This window comes from Heteronotia binoei, chromosome 13, assembly GCF_032191835.1.
Source record: "Heteronotia binoei isolate CCM8104 ecotype False Entrance Well chromosome 13, APGP_CSIRO_Hbin_v1, whole genome shotgun sequence".
Taxonomy (NCBI): Eukaryota; Metazoa; Chordata; class Lepidosauria; order Squamata; family Gekkonidae; genus Heteronotia; species Heteronotia binoei.
In genome coordinates this window covers 28,385,587-28,409,218 of record NC_083235.1, presented here as the reverse complement: position 1 = coordinate 28,409,218, position 23,632 = coordinate 28,385,587, and the positions used below count along the sequence as shown (strand labels likewise).

The 23,632-nt window shown below is 44.8% G+C and overlaps 1 protein-coding gene across 7 annotated transcripts in view; it reads right to left on the bottom strand.

The window, feature by feature from the left end:
• The window catches only part of ZNF385A (zinc finger protein 385A), a 191,764-nt gene that overhangs the window by 41,714 nt on the left and 126,418 nt on the right, over positions 1-23,632 (bottom strand). For all 7 annotated transcript variants that reach the window (XM_060252063.1, XM_060252064.1, XM_060252065.1 and 4 more), the window contains 2 exons: positions 12,661-12,771; positions 9,124-9,289 (listed from right to left, as the gene is read on the bottom strand). In XM_060252063.1, the coding sequence (XP_060108046.1) occupies positions 9,124-9,289; positions 12,661-12,771 (277 nt within the window). The remainder of the gene's footprint in view (positions 1-9,123; positions 9,290-12,660; positions 12,772-23,632) is intronic.

Genomic DNA, 23,632 nt, shown 5'->3' with positions numbered 1-23,632 from the left:
GATACAATTCTAAGCACATATACAACAGCTCAGAAGCCTGAAGGAGGCTGAGTAGGCGCTGCAGTGGTTACAAGGGTGGTAGAAGATACAGGCTCCCTCCCCATCTCTTCCCTTGAGGCTAGTCTGCAAAGAATAAATTATGCAAAGCCCTACTGCATGGAAATGTGTACATTTTAATCAGCTAGTAGAATTTGGCATTTTCGGCACAGAAACTGGGTCAGCCAATGGAAAGTACCGTATATACTGCCCAGCGCAGTGAATGTTTTCAATTAACAACTTCCACATGCATTTTAACATTCAAGGCGCTTGTACAATCTTTTGCTTTTTTTGCATCTTTACAATATTGTCATAAAGTAGATCACTACTGATCCTATTTGACCAAGAAGAACCACAATAACATTTTTGCAAAGACCCCAATAATTGACACCTTTATTCTGCCAAGACTACTTTTCATCGGTCCTGATCCATAGCTGTTAATAACTGCCTGATAAGCAGGAAAATTAGCAGAGGAAACTTTTTCTGTTGCTTCATTTTCACACCAGGCAAAACTTTCTCTGCTAAAATGTTCTGCCTATCAGTTGGAAGAGCACTGCCAGAAAAAGACAAAGAAAAAAAATCCTGGCAACTCTTCAACTGCACTACAGAACTGGGTCATAGATGATGAGGGGCTAGAGCGTGATCCAGGTTTTTAACAGTAGTCCAACATGCAATAATTAAGCAGGAGATGTTTCGCCTGGCAAGTAAAATAAAGTGATAAAAGCTCCACCTGCTTCATTTCTAAGTGAAAGTCTTTAGTGCAAAAGGCCTGGAACTGGATCACTTAAACGCTGGCAAACCTAAGCCTAATACTGTTCACAGCCTAGCTAGAAAGAATCATGACTAAATCTAATTGAAAGAAGTGGGATTAAAGTCAGTTGCATTTAAATTGCAATATCCCACACTTTCCCACTTAAAGACATTCAAAGCAGCTCACAGCAGTGGCTCTGGGGATGTTCTGTATATGCCCTGTTACTTCCAGACCTCTTTGCCAGCCCTGTTCTCTTTCAAAATAGCACAGGAAGCCATACGTACCCGAAAGAGCTTCTTGAACTATTCTTGCGAGCATTTGGTAAAGGCAAACAAAATCTTGAGCTCTTGCAAGAAGAGAGAGCTTGGGACCTGGCATCTCACTCTGCTCCGTTTGGCACTTAGGCTTAGTATATGTTATGTTATTCCCAGGCTGGGTCACAGATATGCTCTGGAAACTCTGTGCTTTCCCAGTGGTGTGGGACCCCAACTGCAGTCAGGTCTATGCCATGCAGGGAAGGGTTTTCAGTTCCCTTTCTTGATCTTCGTGAGCTGAAACAGCTACAGGAAGCCATTATTTGCTCCGCTGGGGAAAACTGCTATGTAGTCTTTTTGGTATATATGTAGTCCCTCAAATGGGGCAAACAGCAGCTCCCATGGCTGCTTCAGGATGTGAAAACAGCATGGCAGAAGGTCTAAACTCCGTCCCCTTAGTTTGGATGCAAATAGTGCCCCTAGGCATCAGGGAAGCATGGACCCAGAACACATCTGTGACCGACCTCAGAAAAAAAATAATAATGTGTAGTTAGGCTCCTATTGCACATTATGGAAGTAGAAGGTTGAGGCAATATAATAGACTGCACCGTTTTAGACTGCAAGTGGAAAGGCACATTTTGAAATTCTCCTCTATGTCACAAACTACCTGCATACAGAACACCAACACTGTAAACAAAGAAAGGTGGTTAACACCTTTCTCCTTGCTGAACTAATTTTGCCTAGAGGTTTGGGTTTTTTTTATAGGCAAAAGTAGGGATTTTTTGTGGTAGGAACTCCTTTGCATATTAGGCCACACACCACTGATATAGCAATCCTCCTGGAGCTTACAGTAGGCCCTGTACTAAGAGCCCTGTAAGCTCTTGGAGGATTGGCTACATCAGGGGTCTGTGGCTTAATATGCAAAAGAGTTCCTGCTACAAGAAAAAAAACCCTGGGCAAAAGCAGCATCCAAAGCTTGTAATCTGAAACCATGCAATGCATTCTAATGTTTCTGGGATGGCCTACACAGCCTGATATAAATCTAAAGCTAGAGAGAAAAAGGAACTGGTGGTGTACCTTTGCACAAGTCTACTGTTACGTTTAAAGCAGACTGCTATGTATGCAAATGTATGGAGAAAACTCCTGTCAGGCTCTGGTATATTAATATTGCACACATTACGTATGACAGCACAGTGTAAACTGTTGGCAGAATAATTATCACAGCAATGGTCCATAACCTGATTAAAGAGTAGACAAAGGTTTACTTAGGAATTAACATACTTGATAAGAAAGAAGACAGAGATAGGTTCCTAACTACTTCTCTAGCTGAGAGAGAGGGCAAGACTGAGTGTGGCACTTCCAAGAAGAAGGTGGAAACTGCCCTAAGAGTAGCAAGCTGGAGACAGACACGGAATGACACTTAACAGGAGAGAAGGTGCTGACCTCATTGTCCTATCTCAGGGGTGGCCAACGGTAGCTCTCCAGATGTTTTTTGCCTACAACTCCCATCAGCCCCAGCCAGCATGGCCAATGGCTGGGGCTGATGAGAGTTGTAGGCAAAACATCTGGAGAGCTACCATTGGCCATCCCTGTCCTATCTAATTGACTTCTTGCTGCCCCCTGCAGGGTCTTCTTCTCTGTACACTAGACATTGCCTTTTCCAACATAAACAAGTGGTTGGGTGCATGCGAAGTTGCATGGGTAAGTTATTTTTCCTGTCAGCATCACCAGGTTCAAATCCTCACTCTGCCATGGAAGCTCAATGAATGACCTTGGGCCAGTCACATGCTCTCTGCCTAGCCTGCTTCACAGGGTTGTTGTGAGGATAAAATGGCAGCAAGGAGGAAGATGTAAGCCTCCTTGGGTTCCCATTGCAAGGAAAGACTCTGTGTGTGCGCATGTATATGAAGTAAGTAAATAAAGTCCAAATCAAGCTTACCTTCAGCAGAAAGAGATAGTTGAGGCAATGGAGAGCACTGTACAACTTCTTACTGCAGTTTGATTATCCTATTTTTTGAATGCTTACCCATATTTAAACAAGTAACCACTATGCCTATCACGTTAGGGAAGAGGTTTTAAGCTACCTTTCTGATTACTAGGGTTGTTTTTCTTTTTTTGAAGCTGCATGTAAATGTTTTAAAGTGTAAAAATACAACCATCTACCCACAGTGTGAAGTGGTACAGTCCATACTGCCTCAGGATCCTACTACTTAATTTTCCTGTATATGTGAGCCAGACTTTAGCTGGCTTGTCCCTCTGGGTATTGAACTAAGCTTCTCTTCTTCTCTGCATGCCAAAAGAATTTCTTTATAAACCCTGTGCCAGGAATGAAACCCTGAAGGCCCATGTTTCATGCCCCCCACCTCCCACCATGGCTCTGGGCTATGAATTTATGGTAGAATATCTGTGTTCACCCAGGTTCAAATCTCTGGCATTTCCAGTTAAAAAGATCTCAGAACCAGATGTGGAGAAAGCAGTTTATAAAAATCAGACTTGAACACACCCCGTGCACATATGCTGTTTGAACACGGCATCAGCTTTACTTTGGGACATAGCATAAATCAGCTTGAACATGAGCCCCCAGTCAGAACATGGCTTTGGAACCTTGTCCAGAGTTGCTATGACAACATAACCAACCCGAGTCTAGCCATAACATGGCGAGCAAGCAGGGAGCATTGTGTGCTATATGTGGGCTACACCCTTCCTTGATGAGTCACCAGGACTTCAACATTCTAGCCTTTCATTTGTAAGAATCTGGACCCTCAACAAAAGCAACAGTTTTGATCAGGTAGGATGGGTGGGTGAGGGCCCCATAAATATAAATGAGGTCACTTGTGGCTAGGAATCAGCAGCCCCTGAGTAACTGTTTCTATAACTTCCACATGTCAAGACAACTTTGTATTGAAGAAGGGTGCGTGCACACAAAAACTTATACTTTGAATAAAACTTTGTTGCTCTTAAAGGTGCCACTGGGCTCAAACTTTGTTCTACCTCAACAACACCATCCATGTCAAGTAGACTTTAAGAATACTTTCAATAACGGCCATACAAAGCCCAAGAAGGTTCAGAGCAACAGAGATTGTGGAAGAGGGAAAGCATGAGAGGATTCTCATGTTGGACAGGCATGCCCTTGCATTCTTTTTTTTGGGGGGGGGTATATTTTTAATGTGTGTGCGCGCACGCACGCGTGCATGTTTGTGTGCACCTGGAAGTCATGGTGACCCTCTGGGGACTGACCCCTACTGTGGGCATGGAGGATATTCAGAAACGGGGCTGAATAGAGCCTGACCTTGCCTCCTAGCTTCTGGTATTTCAAGGAGGTCTCCCATCCAAATATTTGCCAGAGTTGACCCTGCTGAGCTTCCAAGATCTTAGGAGATCTGGCTTGCCTGGGCTATCTAGATCAGGGCTGCCCTTGCATTCTTTAAGTGAATTTCATACATTCTGAACCTCAACTCATGAACAGGTCAACTCATGACCAGAGCCAGCTGCAGCCTCAGTTTTTCCCAAAACCTGCAAAGAGATCCCTTTTAACAGAAAACCTGAGTTGACTCCCATGTGTTTATTTAAAAGATTTCTCATAAACTTGTGGAAATCACAGCAATTTAAAAACAATACTTTACAATCATAAGAATTCACCTAAACCAAGGGTGACCAAACTTGTTTAATGTAAGAGCCATATACAATAAACATCAGATGTTTGAGAGCCATAAGAGGAAGGAATAAAGGAAGGAAGGAGAGATGGAAAGAAAGCAACTTTAATTTTGAATGCACTCTCCAAGCTGCTGGCTGGCTTGGTTTGGAGAAGTGATTTAAAGAGACAAATGCCTTCTCCAAGCTGGTTGATGGAGTGGTGGAGGCTTCAAAAGCTACACAATATATGTGAAAGAGCCACATGTGGCTCTTGAGCCACAGTTTAGCGACTCCTGACTTAAACCAATAAAGGATTGAGCTCATCTTGCTTCATTAACAAAGTTTGAGCTGGCACCAAGAATCAAACCATCTAACTCTTGAAAACCTATACCACCACCACGACACCCCCCCCCCCCCCGCAAAAAAAAAATCTTGTCAGTCTCTAAGGTGCTACCGGATTCAAATCCAACTATTCTACTGCATATCAACACGGCTACCCTCTGAAACTATCTGCATAACCCATTCAGTCCAAAGGGCACTTCACTATATGTGTCATCGCATCCAAGGTTGCCAAATTACATGGGGGGGGGGGGGGAATTCTTAAATTAGCAGACTAAGCAGAAGGTGAGGAGCAGGTAAGAAGCATCTAGGGTTCTTCTGCAGCTAACCATGTTTATTTAGACAAAAACATTATACTGCCTCTCTAGAGAGCCAGATCGAAGTAGCTTATAGTAGATGCTTGCCATTTGTGAAGATCCGCTCCTGGGATCACTGCAAATGGTGAAATCCACAAATACTGGCCCAAACAACCACATTTCTCGCAATGCTCGCTCTAAACTGAGTTAGTGTGAGCTAGTTCACAGTTTTTTAGCCTTGTTTTAGTTCAGGAAGGATGGCCCCAGAGAAAACAAATTAATGCAGTAGCCAAATCGCTTGCTCACAACTTTAATGCCAGTTGCTCACAAAGTAGAACTTTGCTCACAAGACTCCATAGCTTAGAGGGAGAACTGCTCTTGAGATTTAACAATTTAATTGTTACAGTGATGGCGCTGTAGAGGGGGAAACAGCCTGAAGAGCATGTTTACATGATCAAATTGCAGAATGCAAATAAATGAAACAGAAAGTCATGGATCCATGAATGACAAGAGTCTATTGCACAACCCCCCCCCCCCCCCCCGTAAAACAGCATACAAACAATTAAAAGTTAACAAAGCACAGCCTGCATCCTTGAAAAAAGATAGATGAGCTATCCTGTCTCTGTGACACACAGTGCTCCATCATGTAGACATTTCAGCTTGTGTTCAAACTATAAATGCCCCTCTACATTCTACAGGGAACATGTATATTGAAATTAATCTGCTGATTGCTTCAAACACAGCTATCTAGACAAACCCTAAACCCATTTCTTCCTAGGGCTCCTTCCCATTTTACATTTGTAGGGAAATTAGTGGAATGAACAAACACCATATCTTTTGGTACAGGGCCATGTGCACTTCTTCTGAACTCAGTTCACTGACGAAAGTGGCATAATTTCTTTTAGCTTGAATAGGTTGTCTTAGGCATCAACTACAATTACAGCCCACTTGTTCTCCGAGAAGCTCAAGGCAGTTTTCTGTGAGCTAAGGGCTCAGATGCTATAAATGAAGACCATGATCTGTGACGATGACATGTTTACATATGGCAAAATATGTGCAGCTGTCATTCATAACCATTTACATACAGGTTTCACTTTTCCCCTCTATATGGCAGTGGTTTCTGAACATAAAGAACTTCACCTGTGAACTCGGAACCTTAATATTGGAAGAAACCTACTGGGGATGTTCTACACATTAATCCATATTTACCGTTATCAGGTAAAATTTTAACATGCTCTTCCAACAAAGATCTTAAGGTGGCATATAGCATTCCCACTTCCCTATTTTATCCTCATAGCAACCCTGTGAGGCAGGTTAGGCTGAGAACCTGTTAGTAGCGTAGGGTCACCCAATGAGTTTCATGGCAAGAATGATGATTTGAACTCGGGGCTCTGAGATCCTAATCCAACACATTAACCACTATACCACACTGCTGCTCCCCGGGTTCTTTGTAAACGATCCCTGATGACATCTTAAACACTGTAACTCTCAATTTCCCTCTTTTTGCTTTCTTTTATTATGCAGTGTATTCAGTCCCTGCAATTTACAAGAGTGTGAGAGATTTTGATCTGTGCTGGTTTCCTGCTTGTTCCCACAGCTGGCAAGGATGGCTACACAGAAGGCTTCCTGCTCTCTCTGAAGAGGCATTTTGGCAGTCAGGATGGGGGAGAAGTACCCATCTTTCCTAGAAACACTTCCCACACTATGCAAAATAGAGACCTATTTAGGTACAATCTCTTCTAACACTGATCATCTCTCACTTGAGCTGCCTTCAGATGTCAAAAAAGTATAATTTGTGAGGTAAGTGTCTCAAAATCTACCTCACATGCTCTCCCACCCCACCCCTCACACAGAAATACATGATTTAAACCACCCTGGTTCAGCCCCGATCTAACACTGTAATTTGTTGTGACAGCCAAATTCAGGCACTTCAACAAAATGGGGTTCATCATTTCCCCCAAGTAACTGGGATTCTTTGTGATGAAAAGTGTTGTCCAGTTGCAGACAACTTATAGGGTGTTCTGCCGACTTAAAAGGGTGAATGCCAGTAAAGGTGTTCAAGGCCAGAGGTGGTTTGATGATGATATTGATGATATTGGATTTATATCTCACCCTGTACTCTAATCTCGGAGTCTCAGAGTGGTCACAATCTCCTCTACCTTCCCCCCCCCACCCCCCACAACAGACACCCTATGAGATAGGTGGACTGAGCTTTTTACAGCAGCTGCCCTTTTAAGGACAACTCCCGTGAAAGCTATGGCTGACCCAAGGCCATTCCAGCAGGTGCAAGTGGAGGAGTGGGGAATCATACCCTGTTCTCCTAGATAAGAGTCCACGCACTTAACCACTACACCAAACTGGCTCTTTACCACTGGATCCTGACTGTGCTGGGAGAAAGGTGGGGTTATATATCAATGTTCATAATCATGTACAAAAGGACTGCTGATTTTGTACAGGACCAACTAAACAGGCACAATACTGAAAAACAGCCTTGTGGCCACTCGCATAAACCTTGAGGTCACTCTTGACAGAACAGATTACTGCTTGGATGAACCCCCCAACACCTCTCAACCTTAGCTTGATTGTTTATTTGCTTTCTTCTGTACACTGCCTTTCAGTTCACCTGATGATCCCCAAGGAGTTATTAGCCCCAAGGATAAACTAATTTGGCTCCATGTTCCACCTCCCTCTCTAAACATGCCACCTTCCCAGGAGAGACATTTTGCTTGGCATCAGCGCTTTGCGGAGGAGGATGTCAGTGGCTTGCCTGCATCAGGAGGGGCTGTGCAGGGAGCGTGGGAGGGAAGAGGGCCAGTTCCTTCACAGGCCGCCAAAGCTTCCTGCTCTGCAGCTGGGAGGCAGAGCTCCCTAGGCAAACAGGCCGACCGCAGCCCCAGCTCCATTTCCACCAGCTATCAGAGCTGCAATCAATGTTTAATTAGAGGCGATTTAATTACCCTCCTGCTCGGCCGTCACCCGGCGATGACAAGCCGGCTCAAGTTCCCAGCATCTGGAGGACAGTCAAGACATCAAAAGAAAAGATGCATGACCAAACCCTTCACTCAACTTTCCCCCTCTCTCCTTCTCCCCACCTCTAGCGCAAAGGTTTCACCCCCGGCCCTGTAATTGGTGCAGAATGCCACTAATGTCTTACTGGAGGCTGTAACTGAAGTGGAATGGAGGTAATGCCTGGGCCCCAATTCATTTCCAGAAAACATTACAAACATCAGTCATACCCTCCCTGCAGCCTGCTGCATCACAGTAGGCAAGAAGACACCTTCCTGAGCAAGTGGGGAGGACAACCCATTCTGGAAAGGGCTCCTGCTCTCTGCTAACAACCCCTTTCTCTCAAACTCACCAAATACGCATGGATAGGTTGTGACTGCTTGGCTGTTAAACTCCTTTGACATGCTCAGGGGCACTTTTTATTTCACAAGGCCAGGGCTTTTTTTGTAGCAGGAACTCCTTTGGATATTAGGCCATACCTGCCTGATGTAGCCAATCCTCCAAGAGCTTACAGGCTTTTAGTACAGGGCCTTCTGTAAGCTCCAGGAGGACTGGCTATGTCAGGGGTGTGTGGCCTAATATGCAAAGGAGATCCTGCTACAGAAAAAATCCCTGCACAAGGCTGAACATCAGTGCAGAAAATCAGTTTCACAGTCCAGGGCTGAACTTGTGTGTGCATTGAGTGGTGGACTCTTTATAGGGATCAGCTTGACTCTGGAGTATGCAGCAGTTCCTTTCATACTCCCCTCCCACTTCTCAGATACCCTTCAGGATCCATGACAAGGTTAGAAAGGGAGAAGTCCAGTACCTGTACGGTCAGAATCGCTCTCCCCAGTGCTGGAGGACGGGCTGCCGACAGGTCCCGGCTTATCTCCCTCACGGGCTCCTGATTCCTTCTGCCGCGTCCGAGCCGCCTCAATTCCCTTTACTCGCCGGGCATGGCGGTTCCCCTTGTAGTGTGCTTCAGCTTGGCTCTGCATGAAGGGAGACAGAAAAAGACTCGGTCAAAGAAACAGCAGGCCTATATCGGCACACTTCTGCTTTGGCTCTTTCAAGAGGCTATCTTTTCTGGACAGCTCCCTTTCTCATCAGCATGCCTCTGCCAACCCTGCCACAAACCCTCCCACACCCCCATCTTGTCCCAACCATGTACTACTAGGAATGTGGAGGGCTGCTGCTCTGCCCAGACAGCTTATCATGATTCCTGAGTTCATGAAAGGTTTGTTTCTGGGCTGTTTCAGGATGGCCAAAGGATCCCCTGTGACTCCATTATTCACCCATATAAAGACATAGCTTTGCTAATTTGCTAATGCCCTCTATTTAAACCCACAACTAACGAAGCCAGAATAATACCCAGATTTATGGCACTTCACACCTACGGCATCTATCTGCTTTTTATCACCCTCCACTGTTGTTTCAGCCCAGTTAACAACACTAACAAACACGGACCCAAATTTGTGTTTCTTTTAATCTGCTAAAAACATTTCCATGACTCTGCATACCAACTCACTACCCACTTTCTCTATATTTAGGACTGCTTGCCATTCCATTTTTGTCTGATGAAGTCTGCTTAGAACAGACGAAAGCTTACATTCTGAATAAAACTTAGTTGGTCTTAAAGGTGCTCCTTGTCTACTGCTTTGTTCTGTTGCTTCAGAACAACACGGCTGCCCACTTGGATCTTGGCAGAAACTGTGCAGGATCTTAACAACAATGAACAGAAATTCAACATGTACATTTCTGGCTTGGAGATACAGCAGACTTTCGCCACTCGCAGCTTGCAAATTTACTTATTCACGGTCTGCTCACTGCCATCTCCAGCCTGTTTTTACTCCCACTGGGCCATCATCATAATCATTACATCATTAAATTTTGTTGGAAATGAGGTTGTTTTGCAACTAGGAGGCAGCAGATGCATATCTCCCAGAATTTGCGGATTTTGCCACTCACAGTGATCCCAGGAATGGAACCCCTGCAAATGCAAGTCTACTGTACAGTGAGGGGGGAAACCTCAACTTCTGAATTTGCCTGCCAAGCAGAAGGCACAGAGACTTGTTCACGGAAAAAAAAGAAAAGGAAACCAGACCCAAAGTTGCGAACCATACTGGCAGCCCTCCCATACCCAAGGGTCCTGCTCTTTCCACTGCTGTCCCATTGTTCTAATCCCTGAAGGATAACTTACATAACAAGCTGACAGAGGCACAGCCGAGAGTGGCTGGAGGTGCCTGAAAGCCCAAAGCAACTCTTCTTTATTTCCAGAGCTGGGCTAGGACTGCATAATTTGCCCAGGCAATAAGACGTATCCCAGAACACAATGGTCAGGCAATGCCCCATGTGCAGGTTCTCTATTGGTTAATCTTTCAACACCCCACCATACTAAACATGGTTCTAACTCCCAATGGCTGTAATCTAATCCTCTTTTCAGTCTCTATACCTACCCTCTTTGCTCTATTTCTATCGTCGTCTGGTGCTAGCCAACTGATTAAATTTGCATCCTGCCTTTCCATTGGCAGCAAACAAAACAAAAAAATTCCAAAGTTTGGTCGATATAAAAAAATCAATGCAAAAACAGAAACCTGAAGGCTGCCACTTTTCCTGTCTGCTGGCAACAGAGGATGCTGAGCAATTACAGCAGGCATGGGAAATGGAGGGCTGTCTCATGGCCTTCCCTTTGCTGCAGCAATTGATGTTCCCTGAGCCAGCAACCAAGACAGCAGTGTCCTGTCTCTGTGTTCCCATCTCTCACAGTGCCCCATTTGTGTGCCTTGTCCTTCACACACTTAAGGTTTCCAGCCTACCCCTCTATCTGCCTCATAAATCAATCTCCCTGATTATGACAATGCCATGTGCCTGCTAGCCCATCCAGGGCAATTAGGATGGAATTAAGACATTGAATGAAAAATGTTCAGATCAGCTGCTCAGGTTAGGTCTCCTCCATGAGACCTTTTGCCAGCTGCCGCTGATAACATCAGATACGACTGCTGATCAAAAAGCACGATCAGGCCATGGTGGTGACCCACGCTGTGATCATGTTTTGTTTAGATTACTGCAATGCGCTCTACCTGGAACCGCCTCTGGAAACTTCAATGGTCCAAAATGTGGCAGTCAGACAACTGTCGGGGCTGGATACAGGGATTGTATCATCTCTGTGCTGAAATACTGGCACTGGCTTTCTGTTTCCAGCACAATTCAAAGTTCTTGCTGTTAGGGCCTAAGAGGTTTGGGGTACATATACATGAAAGCCTGCCTCCTCCCATACCGTCCATCTCAACAGTTAGATCTACTTTATGGGTCCTGCTCTTTGCGCCCCCAACTGCAGAGGTGAGCTGGGGGATAATTTATAATCTGTTGTGATCTGTCTGGTTTTAATTGCTATTACACTGTTTTTAGAATGTTATCTGCCTTGAGCCATTCCTTGGGAAAGGGCGGACTATAAATTACCTAAAATAAAAATCTGTCTGCGGAATGCGTTCTCCTTTGAGGCTCACCTGGTGCCTCCCCTACTCCCTTTAGCACACCAAGCCAAAACATATATTTTTATCTAGGCTTTTAACTGGAGATCAGTGTTCCCTCTCTAAGCTGTGTGTGTGAGCAGCCACTCATCAACACAGGAAGCTCCATTCAGCAGCAATCGGAAGCCACATGGAATACTGCACAGACCAGTGCCCATTTTAAGATTACAGCAGTTATATTCTGCTCAGAATGTGAACTGTTCCACTCAGTGGGGGGGGGGGGGGGGAGATTAGGGGGAACATTGCAGTGGAAGTTTAATCTTTTTAATTGATTTTACAATCTGCTTCTAGCCTGAGGACTGTTATTAGGATCATTTTGATTGCTATACATTTCATACTCTGGGTTCTAATGTACACTTATGCTCTGCTCTAGGCAAGAACTTTGCTTGAGACCTTCAAAGCGACCATCAGAGCAGATGATGCTTGGTCTGGGCATAAGCAGCTTGTTACATTCATCTATGTTCATCTGTTGTATCTACATACTCATAAACCCATGACACACTATTGTCTGGTTTATGGGGGTTAATCAGTGAGAGTTGATATGGAAAAGGATAGGAATCTGACTTACCCTACCCTTTATGAGTTTATAACATGATGGTCTCTCTGAATTCAGTTCTGCCAAGACCACCTGTTGGTCCAGGTTCTTACACATATTCCATTTCCCTGAGCTTTGCATTTCAGGAAGAGACTTGAGTTCTGAGCAACCTCACCTTGTGGCTGTTCAACAGCACCTGTACCTCTCATGCCAATCAGCATCCTTCAGAATCCACCATGAGGTCACAACAGAAAAGCCACAACACAAGACAAGTGAACTCATCTCTCCTGTGACTCACCTCAGAATTGAAGCGGATCTGGCAGACGTTGCAGGAGATAATGGGGCGTTTGGCCTTGGCTACAGGTACCCCGAAGGTATGGTTGATCACTGCCTTCTGCACTGGGTCCATCTTCCAGGAAAAAAATCAAAGACGGGGGGAAAAAAGAGGTAGATTTTGCTATCATAGACCATAACTGATCCTCAGAAGAACTGCTTCTCATGTACTACTTTAACAGGAGGCCAAGTCACATGATTGTCTCCATTTATGGCATTTATAGTTTCCAGTCAGCTTGTGATGACTTCCAGCCCCATCAGCGCATAGTGAAGTGTTCATGTGTAATTTTTTTCATTAGAGCCTGAATCTAACCCATCTCACCTTCTGAAAACAATTTTTTTTTTAAAAAAAAACCCTGTCTTTAACATTTTGTCAAAAGCCAACTTGAACATTTTTAAAAATTCAATCCAATTTGACAGAGGCTCAAAAAGGTTGCTACTTTTTTTTTTTTTTACAGATATAGGTAAGTAAAATGCTGTTAAGAATCTTAGAATTAAGCTGATGCGGGGAACTGCCTTTCCTCATATTGGAGATCAATGAATGTAATGATAGATATCTTAATGTTACCTTCTTGTGTAAATTTCTGGCCCTAGAAGGAATCACAATGATCTTTACTGGATAAAGTAAGTTGTTTACTGACCAAGAGTCTATGGCGGCAATACTTCATTGAATGGGCTGATGCAGCTGAAAGAAGATTCCAGAAGGACTGGATGAGGTGGCCTGCCTCAGATTTTGAAATAGCACTGAAAGGCAGCAGATTTTCAACTTTTTATTATTATACTTTTGTCATCTTAGTGGCCTAATTTTGGGTTTTCCACTGCAGACACCAAAGTGTCTAGTGCTATAACTGTCTGCCTCAGGTTGAGGGGTTTATGTGACTCAGCCCCCAGGTTGCTCTCTGAGGGAAAAGATCTTCACAGACAAACGATAGGCCTGAGCATTACAGCAAGAAAACAAAACACCAAGCATGGGGCAATATCTGGGGGAAAGTGGGGTGGTGGAAGCACAATATACTACTGGACAGCCTGGTACAGTTAAGGAAGACACCATAACAAAAAGCCTCTAGAACTAGTGTGGTGAATTCACTAAGAGTCTGCATTGAGGAATCCACGGCCCAAATCTGGCCTTGGCCACAAAGTGACTAGGATGCTCTAGACAACCCAGTTTCAGTCATTCATATGCAAAGCATATAAATCTTATTTTTTCCTTTCTCACAGCAACCTTCCTCTAAGGAGTCAGGGTGGCATAGCCTGTGAAACAGATTAGCCTGAGAGACAAACATGGTCACCCTGTGAACTACATAACTAAGCAGGGATTTGAATTTCGGCCTCGTTCTCACCCCCAATCCAAGCACTGAGCAATTCTCTGCTGACTTTTCACAACCCTGACCTCCCTCCTTGTAAGGATTACCATAATAAAGTACATGTGAAATGTTCTGAATACAGTCTAAAATGCTATATGAATTCTAAATATAACTATTTAGTGTGCCAGAAGAAGCTATGAGATATTCACAGTGCCCCCCTTCCCCCTGTGTCAAGCATTCCTTGTAGGTAGAGAAAGGACCAGACATGACAGGGATAGTTAAATCACAATGAAGCTGTGTATTTATTATATTTAAATATTTATATGCCCTCCCTTCTCCTGAGCACCTCTGAGCCCAAGATAGGTAACAACCATGCAAGAATTGCAAGAGAACTTCCTATAGAAACAGTAATAAGCCTGGTGCTTTATACCTGTCTGTAACTTCACTAGTCTCTTTTCCAGCAAGAAACTCCAGCTTGACACCAGAAAGAAGAGCAAAGGACAGAATACTGCTCAGCTGGCTTGCAGCTGGATTTGGCAGCCAGCGGACCAAATTTAAGGCTAGACTCAGTCAATGAACTGGTGGGCCAAAGATGCTGAGAGTTGTTTTGGCTATTGCTCTGGCCAATCTATTTCTCACTCCTGTACTGTGGGAGAATTCACCCCCCACTCCAGTTCTTACAGTCCATTCCAATGTCCCAGTTATGTTTGCTTGGCCTGCTTCTATATCCAATCATCGCACACAAAGACATTTTATTAAAAAGAGGTTTCCTCTTCAAAATTTGTGTACTCCAAGGCACTGCAGGTAAGAGAGACCCAAGAATCTTGCAAGCGCCACTATCTCAACTTTAGCCCTCCAGAACCTATGCTTTATTCAGTCAACACTTGCAGATGCAATACTCTGGTTGGCTGGTTTGGTAGAGATGCTTTAGACCTGGAGAGGATGCAAAAAACCCCATCCTATTGGCCCTCCAAGAGGCTTGGCAGTGCTGAGGCTAATCAATAAGTTCTTGGCACAAAACTGGATCAAGGCCCAGACTTACTTGGCTATTTGGCCCCAATTTTTACTATTACAATATAATTGTTAACAGACAGCTGCAGAGAAGGGCAGGAGCCAAACCCAGTGCCAACTGCCTTGTCACAGAGAGATTCCGTTGGCAAAGGAAGGCAGAAACTGAGGACAATTCACCATAAAGAGATCTCCCCTCCCCAGTACAATGGCTTTTTCAGTACTTGCTCTAAGTACCAGAACTAGGGAAGTGATATCATGTAAACTTGAGATGACTGTGGAAGCATTTGTTCATGGGCTGTGTTTTGGTACAGAATTTGGTACAAAATTTGTGTTTTGGTACAGAATGTGTAAAATAGGATCTTGCTTCAGTTTATATATTCAGATATTTATAATAAAAGCCGCTTTACTTCCTCTCCTCCTCCATTTTATTCTCATAACAACTGAAGTAGATTAGACTCAAGAAGTGTGACTGGCCCAAGCTGCCTCTGCAAGCTTCCATGACATTGCAGTAATTTGAACTCAGGCCCCCCAGAGTAGTGGTGCCCAACCTTTTTGGCACCAGGAACCAGTTTCATGGAAGACAATTTTTCCACGGACCAGTGGGGGGGCAGTGCTGGGGTTTTTGCCAGCCTGGGACCTGGGCGGATGAAAGAGGCAGTGGTGCCTATTCAGTATAAGGCAGCTTCATAAGAGATATGTAGTGGCTAGAGTGTTAGGATACACTCTGGGGCAGGGGCCCCCAACCACCAGGCTGCGGACCAGGACCGGTCCATGGCCTGGTAACAATCGGGCTGTGGAGCAAGGCAGAAGTGCCACCCTGCCCCTGCCCTGGGCAGACAAAAGAGGCAGCATGACCTCACTCCGAGGCAAGGGGAGGCAGCTCTAGAGTGAGGCCGCACTGTCTCTTTTATCTGCCTGGGTTCCAGGCCAGCAGAAGGAGAAGCAGGGCTGCTCTACCTTATTCCAAGGCTTCCTCCCCTGCAAGGGGAGGTAGTCTCGGTGTGAGGCCATGCTGCCTCTTTCATCCACTCAGATCCTGGGCAGGCATAATGAGTGGTGGGGCTGCTCTGCCTTGCTCCATGGCTGCCTCCCTGCCTCGGAGTGAGGCTGTACTGCCTTTTTTGTCTGCCCAGGGCAGACGTGGGTGGCACTTTTGCCTCACTCCGCAGCCCGATTGTTACCAGGCCATGGACCAGTACCGGTCCGCGGCCCGGTGGTTGGGGACCCCTGCCCCAGAGTGTATCCTAATACTCTAGCCACTACATATATCTTATGAAGCTGCCTTATACTGGATCAGACCATTGTTCAATCAAGAAATCAGCCTAAGAATGGATACAAATTAAACTCGCACTATATTCCGTTTTCTGCCACTGTTAGTATTCCACTTCATGAGATGTGGTTACTCAAGTATGGAAAGCTGTCTTGTGCTATCTTCCTTTTTCATTACTGTCTTGTTTTTCCTCTACACTTAGCATGGTGTAGTGGTCTGAATGTCAGACTAGGATCTGAGAGACCCAGGTTCAAATCCTCACTCTGCCATGGAATCTTGTTGGGAGACCTTGGATAAAATGGGGAGGGGAATAATGTCAGCTGTTCCGGAGTTCCAATGGGGAGAAAGGTGGGGCATAAATGAAGTAAATAAATCATGGCGCTTTCCCTCTGCTTAATAAGAAATTTGCCCAAAGCTGCTACACACCATAACCCCGTACTTGCACAATTATACATGAACGCACAATTTTCTGACAGACTAGATTAAATGCATAGGCTTGCTTTATAAGTCATGTGTATGACTTATAAAGCAAGTGCACAAATGCCGTTTTTATTAAGGGATAAAAATCAGTATTCCAGGAAAAGGAAGCAGAGATCTACAGTGAAAACACAAAGATTTGTTCTGGGACATCAAGGAACAAAATTGAAATGTGATGAAATGTAAGAAAAGTACTGGACACCTCATGGTTTCTAAAATGATGTTTGGATATTCTATGGTAACAAAAAAAAATTAAAATAAAATAGCTGGAACTAAGGGCCCTTTTGAGGTATTTCTTGATGACTGAAGTTCTTCTGAAGGGATGACAATTCTACTCAGAAGCAGAGGTCTGCACTGGGTTCTTTGTCCCCTGCTCCCTGATGCCAAGTAGAAGGCAATTAGTGAATACTGAGATTCTGCATTGATTTGAATGCAGAATCTCTCCAATCTTGTAAGATGGAACTTTTGCATTTCATGGTCCAGCCCCTACCCAATAGAGAACCAGCATGGTGTAGTGGTTAAAAGTAGTGGAGTCTAATTTGGAGAACCAGGTTGATTCCTCACTCCACCACCAGAAATCTGCTGAGTGGCCTTGGGCCAATCACAGTTCTCTCTGAACTCTCTCAGTCTCACCTACCTCACAAGGTGCCTATTGTGGGGAGAGGAAGGGAAAGCGATTGTAAGCTGCTTTGAGACTCCTTAAGGTAGACAAAAGTGGGATATAAAAACCAACTCTTCTTCCAATATGAAGGGTGTGAGTGAGGGCATATCTGAATCTGCTCAGGAAGTTGCTATGAAAAATATATCCATTGCTGTCAGTGGCATCTAAGACATGATGGTTGAACTCTTTGAACTTATATTTCTACTTTCTAGGGGGTATTTTTGCCCACTTGAAGGACACCAAAGTATTACATCGAATGACCCATCAGTGTTGCTAACAATGGCAGAGTTTTATTGTCAATTCTTGCCTCTCTGCTGCAGCTCAAAATGATTCTTGAAATGTTGCTCCTAGGGGACAGAGGACATGCCCTCCTCAACACAATGAAGGGGGAGTTGAAGGTCTGCATGGAAAGGGGGGAATTAGTGAACATTTCCCCTTCCTCCAATGAGCAGAAATTTTCTACAGGGTATCAGCAGTTGTGTGTACACTTTATTTTAAGTTTGCAACACATTTACCTTATTAACTTTCTATGATTGTGTGGAGGGCTCAGGCTACCCTAATCTCGCATGAACTCAAAAGCTAAGTAGGTTTGTATTTGGATGGGAGACCACCACAAAAATCCAGGGTTGCTACACATAGGCTGACAATGGCTAACCACCCCAGCTCATCATTTGCCTTGAAAACCCTATGGAGTCACCATAAATCAGCTGCAACTTGATGGCACTTTCCACCATGATCATGTGAAAGGGCAAATGCCTGCTCACCAGAATACAAACAACCAATTCATTGGTAGCTTTATATGTGATTATTCAGGAGGAAACTATTCCTGCACAGATGATAAAATGACTCTGGGGTAAATACTCCCAATCTCAAAGCAGCTTAATCCTTCTAATCACCTGACTATAGAGTGTAAAGGGAGTTTTACCAAGTCTCAGGCATAGAGGTATGGGGGGAAAGGCCTCCTATATCCTCATCAGGAGAGCCAAGTTCAGCAAAATGCCAGAGCAGCATTCCATGGGTGGTCTCTGGGACACTCCCTCACCCACCAATGATTCCTTGAAATCAGTTTGGTGTGGAGAGCCAGTTTGGTGTAGTGGTTAAGTGTGCAGACTCTTATCTGGGAGAACCGAGTTTGATTCCCCACTCCTCCACTTGCACCTGCTGGAATGGCCTTGGGTGAGCCATAGCCCTGGCAGAGGTTGTCCCTGAAAGGGCAGTGGCTGTGAGAGCCCTCTCCAGCCCCACCCACCTCACAGGGTGTCTGTTGTGGGGGAGGAAGGTAAAGGAGATTGTGAGCTGCTCTGAGACTCTTCGGAGTAGAGGGTGGGATATAAATCCAATATCATCATCTTCTTCTTGAAAGCTTCCACACTTGACCACACCTTGTTCTTATGTTGAAAGAAACTAGCAGAGAAATTTGCTTCTCAGAGGAAATCACACACCCTACCACACACACACACACACACCATGGTGCAAAAGAGCCCTAACTGTAGTAACCTTCCAATCAACAATTTAAGGAGTAAGAATAAAACATGATGCTGGTGAGTAGGGTTGCCAGCTCTGGATTAGAAAATTACTGGAGATTTGGGGAGGGGGTAGAGATTGGGAAAAATAGGGACTTCAGCAGGGTTCAATGCCACAGAGTCCACCCTTCGAAGCAGACATTTTCTCCAAAGGGAACTGATGCCTGGAAATCTGATATATTTCTGAGAGACTTCCAGCCACCATCCTGAGGCTGGCAACTCTACTGGTGAGGCAAACACACTTTCCCAAGGGTCTCTGATCAAACAAAGTCCCATGGGCGAGGTCCCCCCCCTTTGCTGGCATCACATTTAAATTATGTCTGATTACTCCTTTCTTGTGGGCAGGAGGGGTATGACTATGACTCTTTTCTTAAAGAGACAGATCATCTGAACAGGCTCCTCAAACACAGAAACATGTGTTTAGGCTGTGGTTCTTGTTTTGATTTTCTGCAAGTCTACTGCATCACGGCCATCTCACCACAGGTAAGAAAGAAACCACAGGGCGGCGAGAAGGCCACATGATCAAGAGCATTGCATAGGGCATTTAGAAAATTCACAGCTCTTCTGAACCACCCAAGGAATAAAAGGTTATCAGAGCAGATGAGCAGAACGGGTCCATAGCCAAGCCCTGCAGGCCTTTCCAGGCATTTGCTAGGAAAGCAAGAATTTCCCAGCCTCCCTGGAGAAGAACCGCCCTTCTCTAAACATAACATGTCCAAAAGAAAGCATAACCAAGCCCAGCCAGAATCATGGCATGTCAGCCCAGCAAGCCGTGGGATTCTGCATAAACTGGAACTGCTTCACATGCCTCCGTAGTGATTGGTGGGGGTGGGGTGGGGAGACAAAGGAGGGTGCGGCAGCTGTTCAAACAGCTCTCACTTCATCCCAAGCTTGGCTAGGATGCTCAAGATTCACCAGTGGAGGGGTTGTAGAAGAAAGATGGGGGAGATGCAGAACCGCCCAGCTGGGAAGTGATTGCAGCCTAAGATTTGTCGAAAGGAGCATCTTCCTAAATGTTTAGGTTAGCAGAAATTACATGGTACAGCACTTGAACAACTAGACCATTGTAGACTGGTGGGTGGGTGGGTAACATTACTCTCCTATGAACAGTGAAAGTTATAAAATCAGGAAGAAGGATACTAGTTTCCAATAGTCAAAATCTCCCCCCCCTTTTTTTTGTTTTAAACGGAGGAATATTCAGAAACACCTTCCATCACGCTGCAGGTGGTTTGCCTGCAATATAGTTATGGGCCAAACTTGTTTGGGTTTTTAAAGAATGCAGTCCATGTTTCCTGGACCCAATTCAGGTTCCCCACAGCCTACTCATTCAGGCTCAGAACACTGCTACAGAGGGAGGAAGGTTCCTGCCCCCTTCCCCCAGTTTTCAGCACCAAAACAGTGCTGTGGGGGGAGCTATTTACCTGTTTTTGCACAGTGGCTGTGGGGAACCTGAGTTGGGGAAATTCAGACCAAACTCTTTGAAAGCCTGACTTCAGTTTTTACAGCTGAAAGCCAAATGTGGGCTGTATGTTGGTCTCAAGGTCCTGATAACTGCCCAGCTATAAATCCAAGGGATGCATGGCTATTGGGAGCTTATAACCATGTTAGACAAGGGACCTTGTAGCCCACTGCCTCTGATAAGTACCAGCTCTCCAGTGCCCAACAAAGAGGGATCTTTTCCAGTCATGACACCAGAACTGCCTTCTACATGACATGCACATGTGTATATTTTAATGCACATGTTCAGACTGCAAAATAGGAACACTTTTACTGAGTCTTCTCTGATGAGTAGTGACTCTCAGATAGAGAAAGATATTGAGGTTTTGGGGATTGAATTCAGGATTTTGTACATGCAATGACATGGATTCATCAATGTGCAAGCAGCAAAACAAACTGACTTATTGAATTTTTGCCTGTGCAAGACAGATCTTGGGTTAACACCAAGTGCTTCCCTCCCTATGTATTACAGTGCCCAGAAATTGGATGCACATTATTTTGTACAAGTAGGGCTATTTGTTTAAAAACCTTAAAAGCCACTTTCCTTCCATGTGGAACCCAAGGCAGCTTCCAATATAAATAGATATAAATAAATCCTCATAAAAACACAATAGAAACAGCAATTATAACACCCATAAAAGCCACAGCTTAAAACCTGCAATCAAATTGATTGCAAAATGCAGTCCTAAATAAAACAATCTTCAACTGTCTCCTGAAGATCGACAGTGTGGAGGCCAGGTGCACATGTCTGGGGAGATTGTTCCATATTGTGGGGCTACGTTGGAAAAAGCCCTCTCTCCTGTACCCCCCAAACAATCATCTTTAATTGGTAGGACAGGCAGAAGAGCATCTCCCTGTGATCTTAATTCTCAGGCAGGAACGTATGGGATCCTTCCGATAACCTGGTCCCAAGACATGTAAGGAGCCCTGTGATGCAGAGTGGTAAGTTGCAGTACTGTAGTCCAAGCTCTGCTCATGACCTGAGTGGAAACTGGGTTCAGGTAGCCAGCTCAAGGTTGACTCAGCCTTCCAGCCTTCCAAGGTTGGTAAAATGAGTACCCAGCTTGCTGGGGGGGGGAAGTGTAGATGCCTGGGGAAGGCAATGGCAAGCCACCCCATAAAAAGTCTGTCATGAAAATGTTGTGATGCGACATCACCCCAGAGTCAGAAACGACTACCGCTTGCACAGGGGACTACCTTTACCTCTTTGTTTTTAAAGGCATGTAGGGCTGTAAAGGACAAAACCAACACCTTGAATTGGGTTTGGGAGTGGATTGGCAATATTAATTGCTGTAATATTGGGGAAATATGCTCCTGGCAGCTGGCACCAACCAGCAGTCTAGTCACAGCATTCAGCACTAGCTGCAGCTTCTGAACACTCTTCAATGGTAGCTCCAAGTAGAGCTCATGGCAATAGTCCAATCCCAATATAACTACAGCATGGACTACTGCGGCTAGATCTGACTGAATCTGGCCTGAACACAGCAGCTGAAACTGGGCATAAGCACTGTGAGCCATAGCAGCCACATGGCTTTCTATGGTCGCTGCTGTGTCAAGCAGCACTCCTAAGCTGCGAGCTTGGCTTTTCAAGGGAAGTATAACCCCACCCAAGACAGGGGAGATCTGAAGTCCCTAGTCTGCCTTTCTACTAACCCACAGAACCCCTCTGTTTTGTCAGGATTAAGTTTCAGCTTGTTCACCTTCATCCAGACCATTACTGACTCCAAGTACCAGTTCAGAACACCAACAGCATCCTCCAAATTAGATGGAACAGAAAGGCAGAGCCAGGTATTATCCACATATTGGTGATATCGCAGCCCATACCTCCTGATGATCTCTCCCGGTGGCTTCATACAGATATTAAATACAGTAAGTCTGACTTAGTGCAAATTTCTACCCCTGTCTTTCTCTTGTGCATGAGCTTTAGTGCAAGTGAAAATTTCATGCTAGATCCACACCTATTTATGGACATCAGAGCTGAGGCTTTTTTGCTACCAAATCTAAGGCCCATCACTCACTAGAAACCAGTTGATGCTCCATCTGCACAAACCTATGACAGTTGGTTTAAACGTCAGACCAAAGGCTGCCAGTGCCCTTCTAGCAGCTTCAGAGATGCTCCTGTTCCAACCCCTTTGTTACACAGAGCTCATACTAATTATACATGAACAGGAGAAAAGGGGAATGGCAAGAAGAAAGCTTGGGATAACTATGTTAGAAAACCTATACAGGGATAGTTTTAAGCAAACAGTGCAGGAATATCTCATAGGAAAAAAAAGGCACATGTGGAATTGCTGTGTGGTTGTATGTGGATGATATGAATTAACAATATAGAGGTACAACCCAAAGCTGCTGGAATGGCCTTGGGTCACCCATGGCTCTCACAGAGTTGTCCTTAAAGGGCAGCTTTTGTGAGAGCTCTCTCAGCCCCACCTATCTCACAGGGTGTTTGTTGCTTATGGGGGGGGGGGGGGAGATAAAGGAGATTGTGAGTCGCTTTGAGACTCTGAGATTGAGAGCGAAGGGCAGGATAGAAATCCAATATCATCATCATCTTCTACTCTGGTATTTCTTGCTCAATGATCATTTCCACACTCCGCATCCCAAGCCAATCCTGGACCTCAAAGCCACCTCTCAGCTGGGCTTGAGCCCACAATGAAGGAGAAAGTTTTCTGGGCATCACCAACTCAAGACTTCGCCCTAAGCCCATTTAACATAGATTTAGTGTGGAAAAAATGAACACAGAAAAAACACTCACTCTTTCCCAAAACTTTGTTAACATGGGACTATTCAATGTAACTGATTGCCGCTAGATTCAGAACAACCAATGAAAGTGTTTCTTCATGCAACTGATATTTTAACTGGGACATTTGTTCCCACTAGGTCTCTCAGATACACTGCAAAGGGAGTGATCAAATACAGAAAAATGAAAGGAAAAAAGAAAAGATTTTTTTTACTTGATCATAATAGGTTCAGTCCTGCAATTTGCAGCCACAAGAATCGCAGGATCTGCTCCCCACCCTTCCATGGAGCCATTTCTAACCCCAGGGAAATCTATTCCTGGAGTCAAGGGACTTTCATGTACTGATAGCCACACCAGTCCAGCAGTTGTAGTGGGGAAAGGGGAAAGGAGGTAAAATCATTCTTTTCTTTCTCTTCCACGAGCACAACTCTCCCCACTGCAGCCACCCAACCGG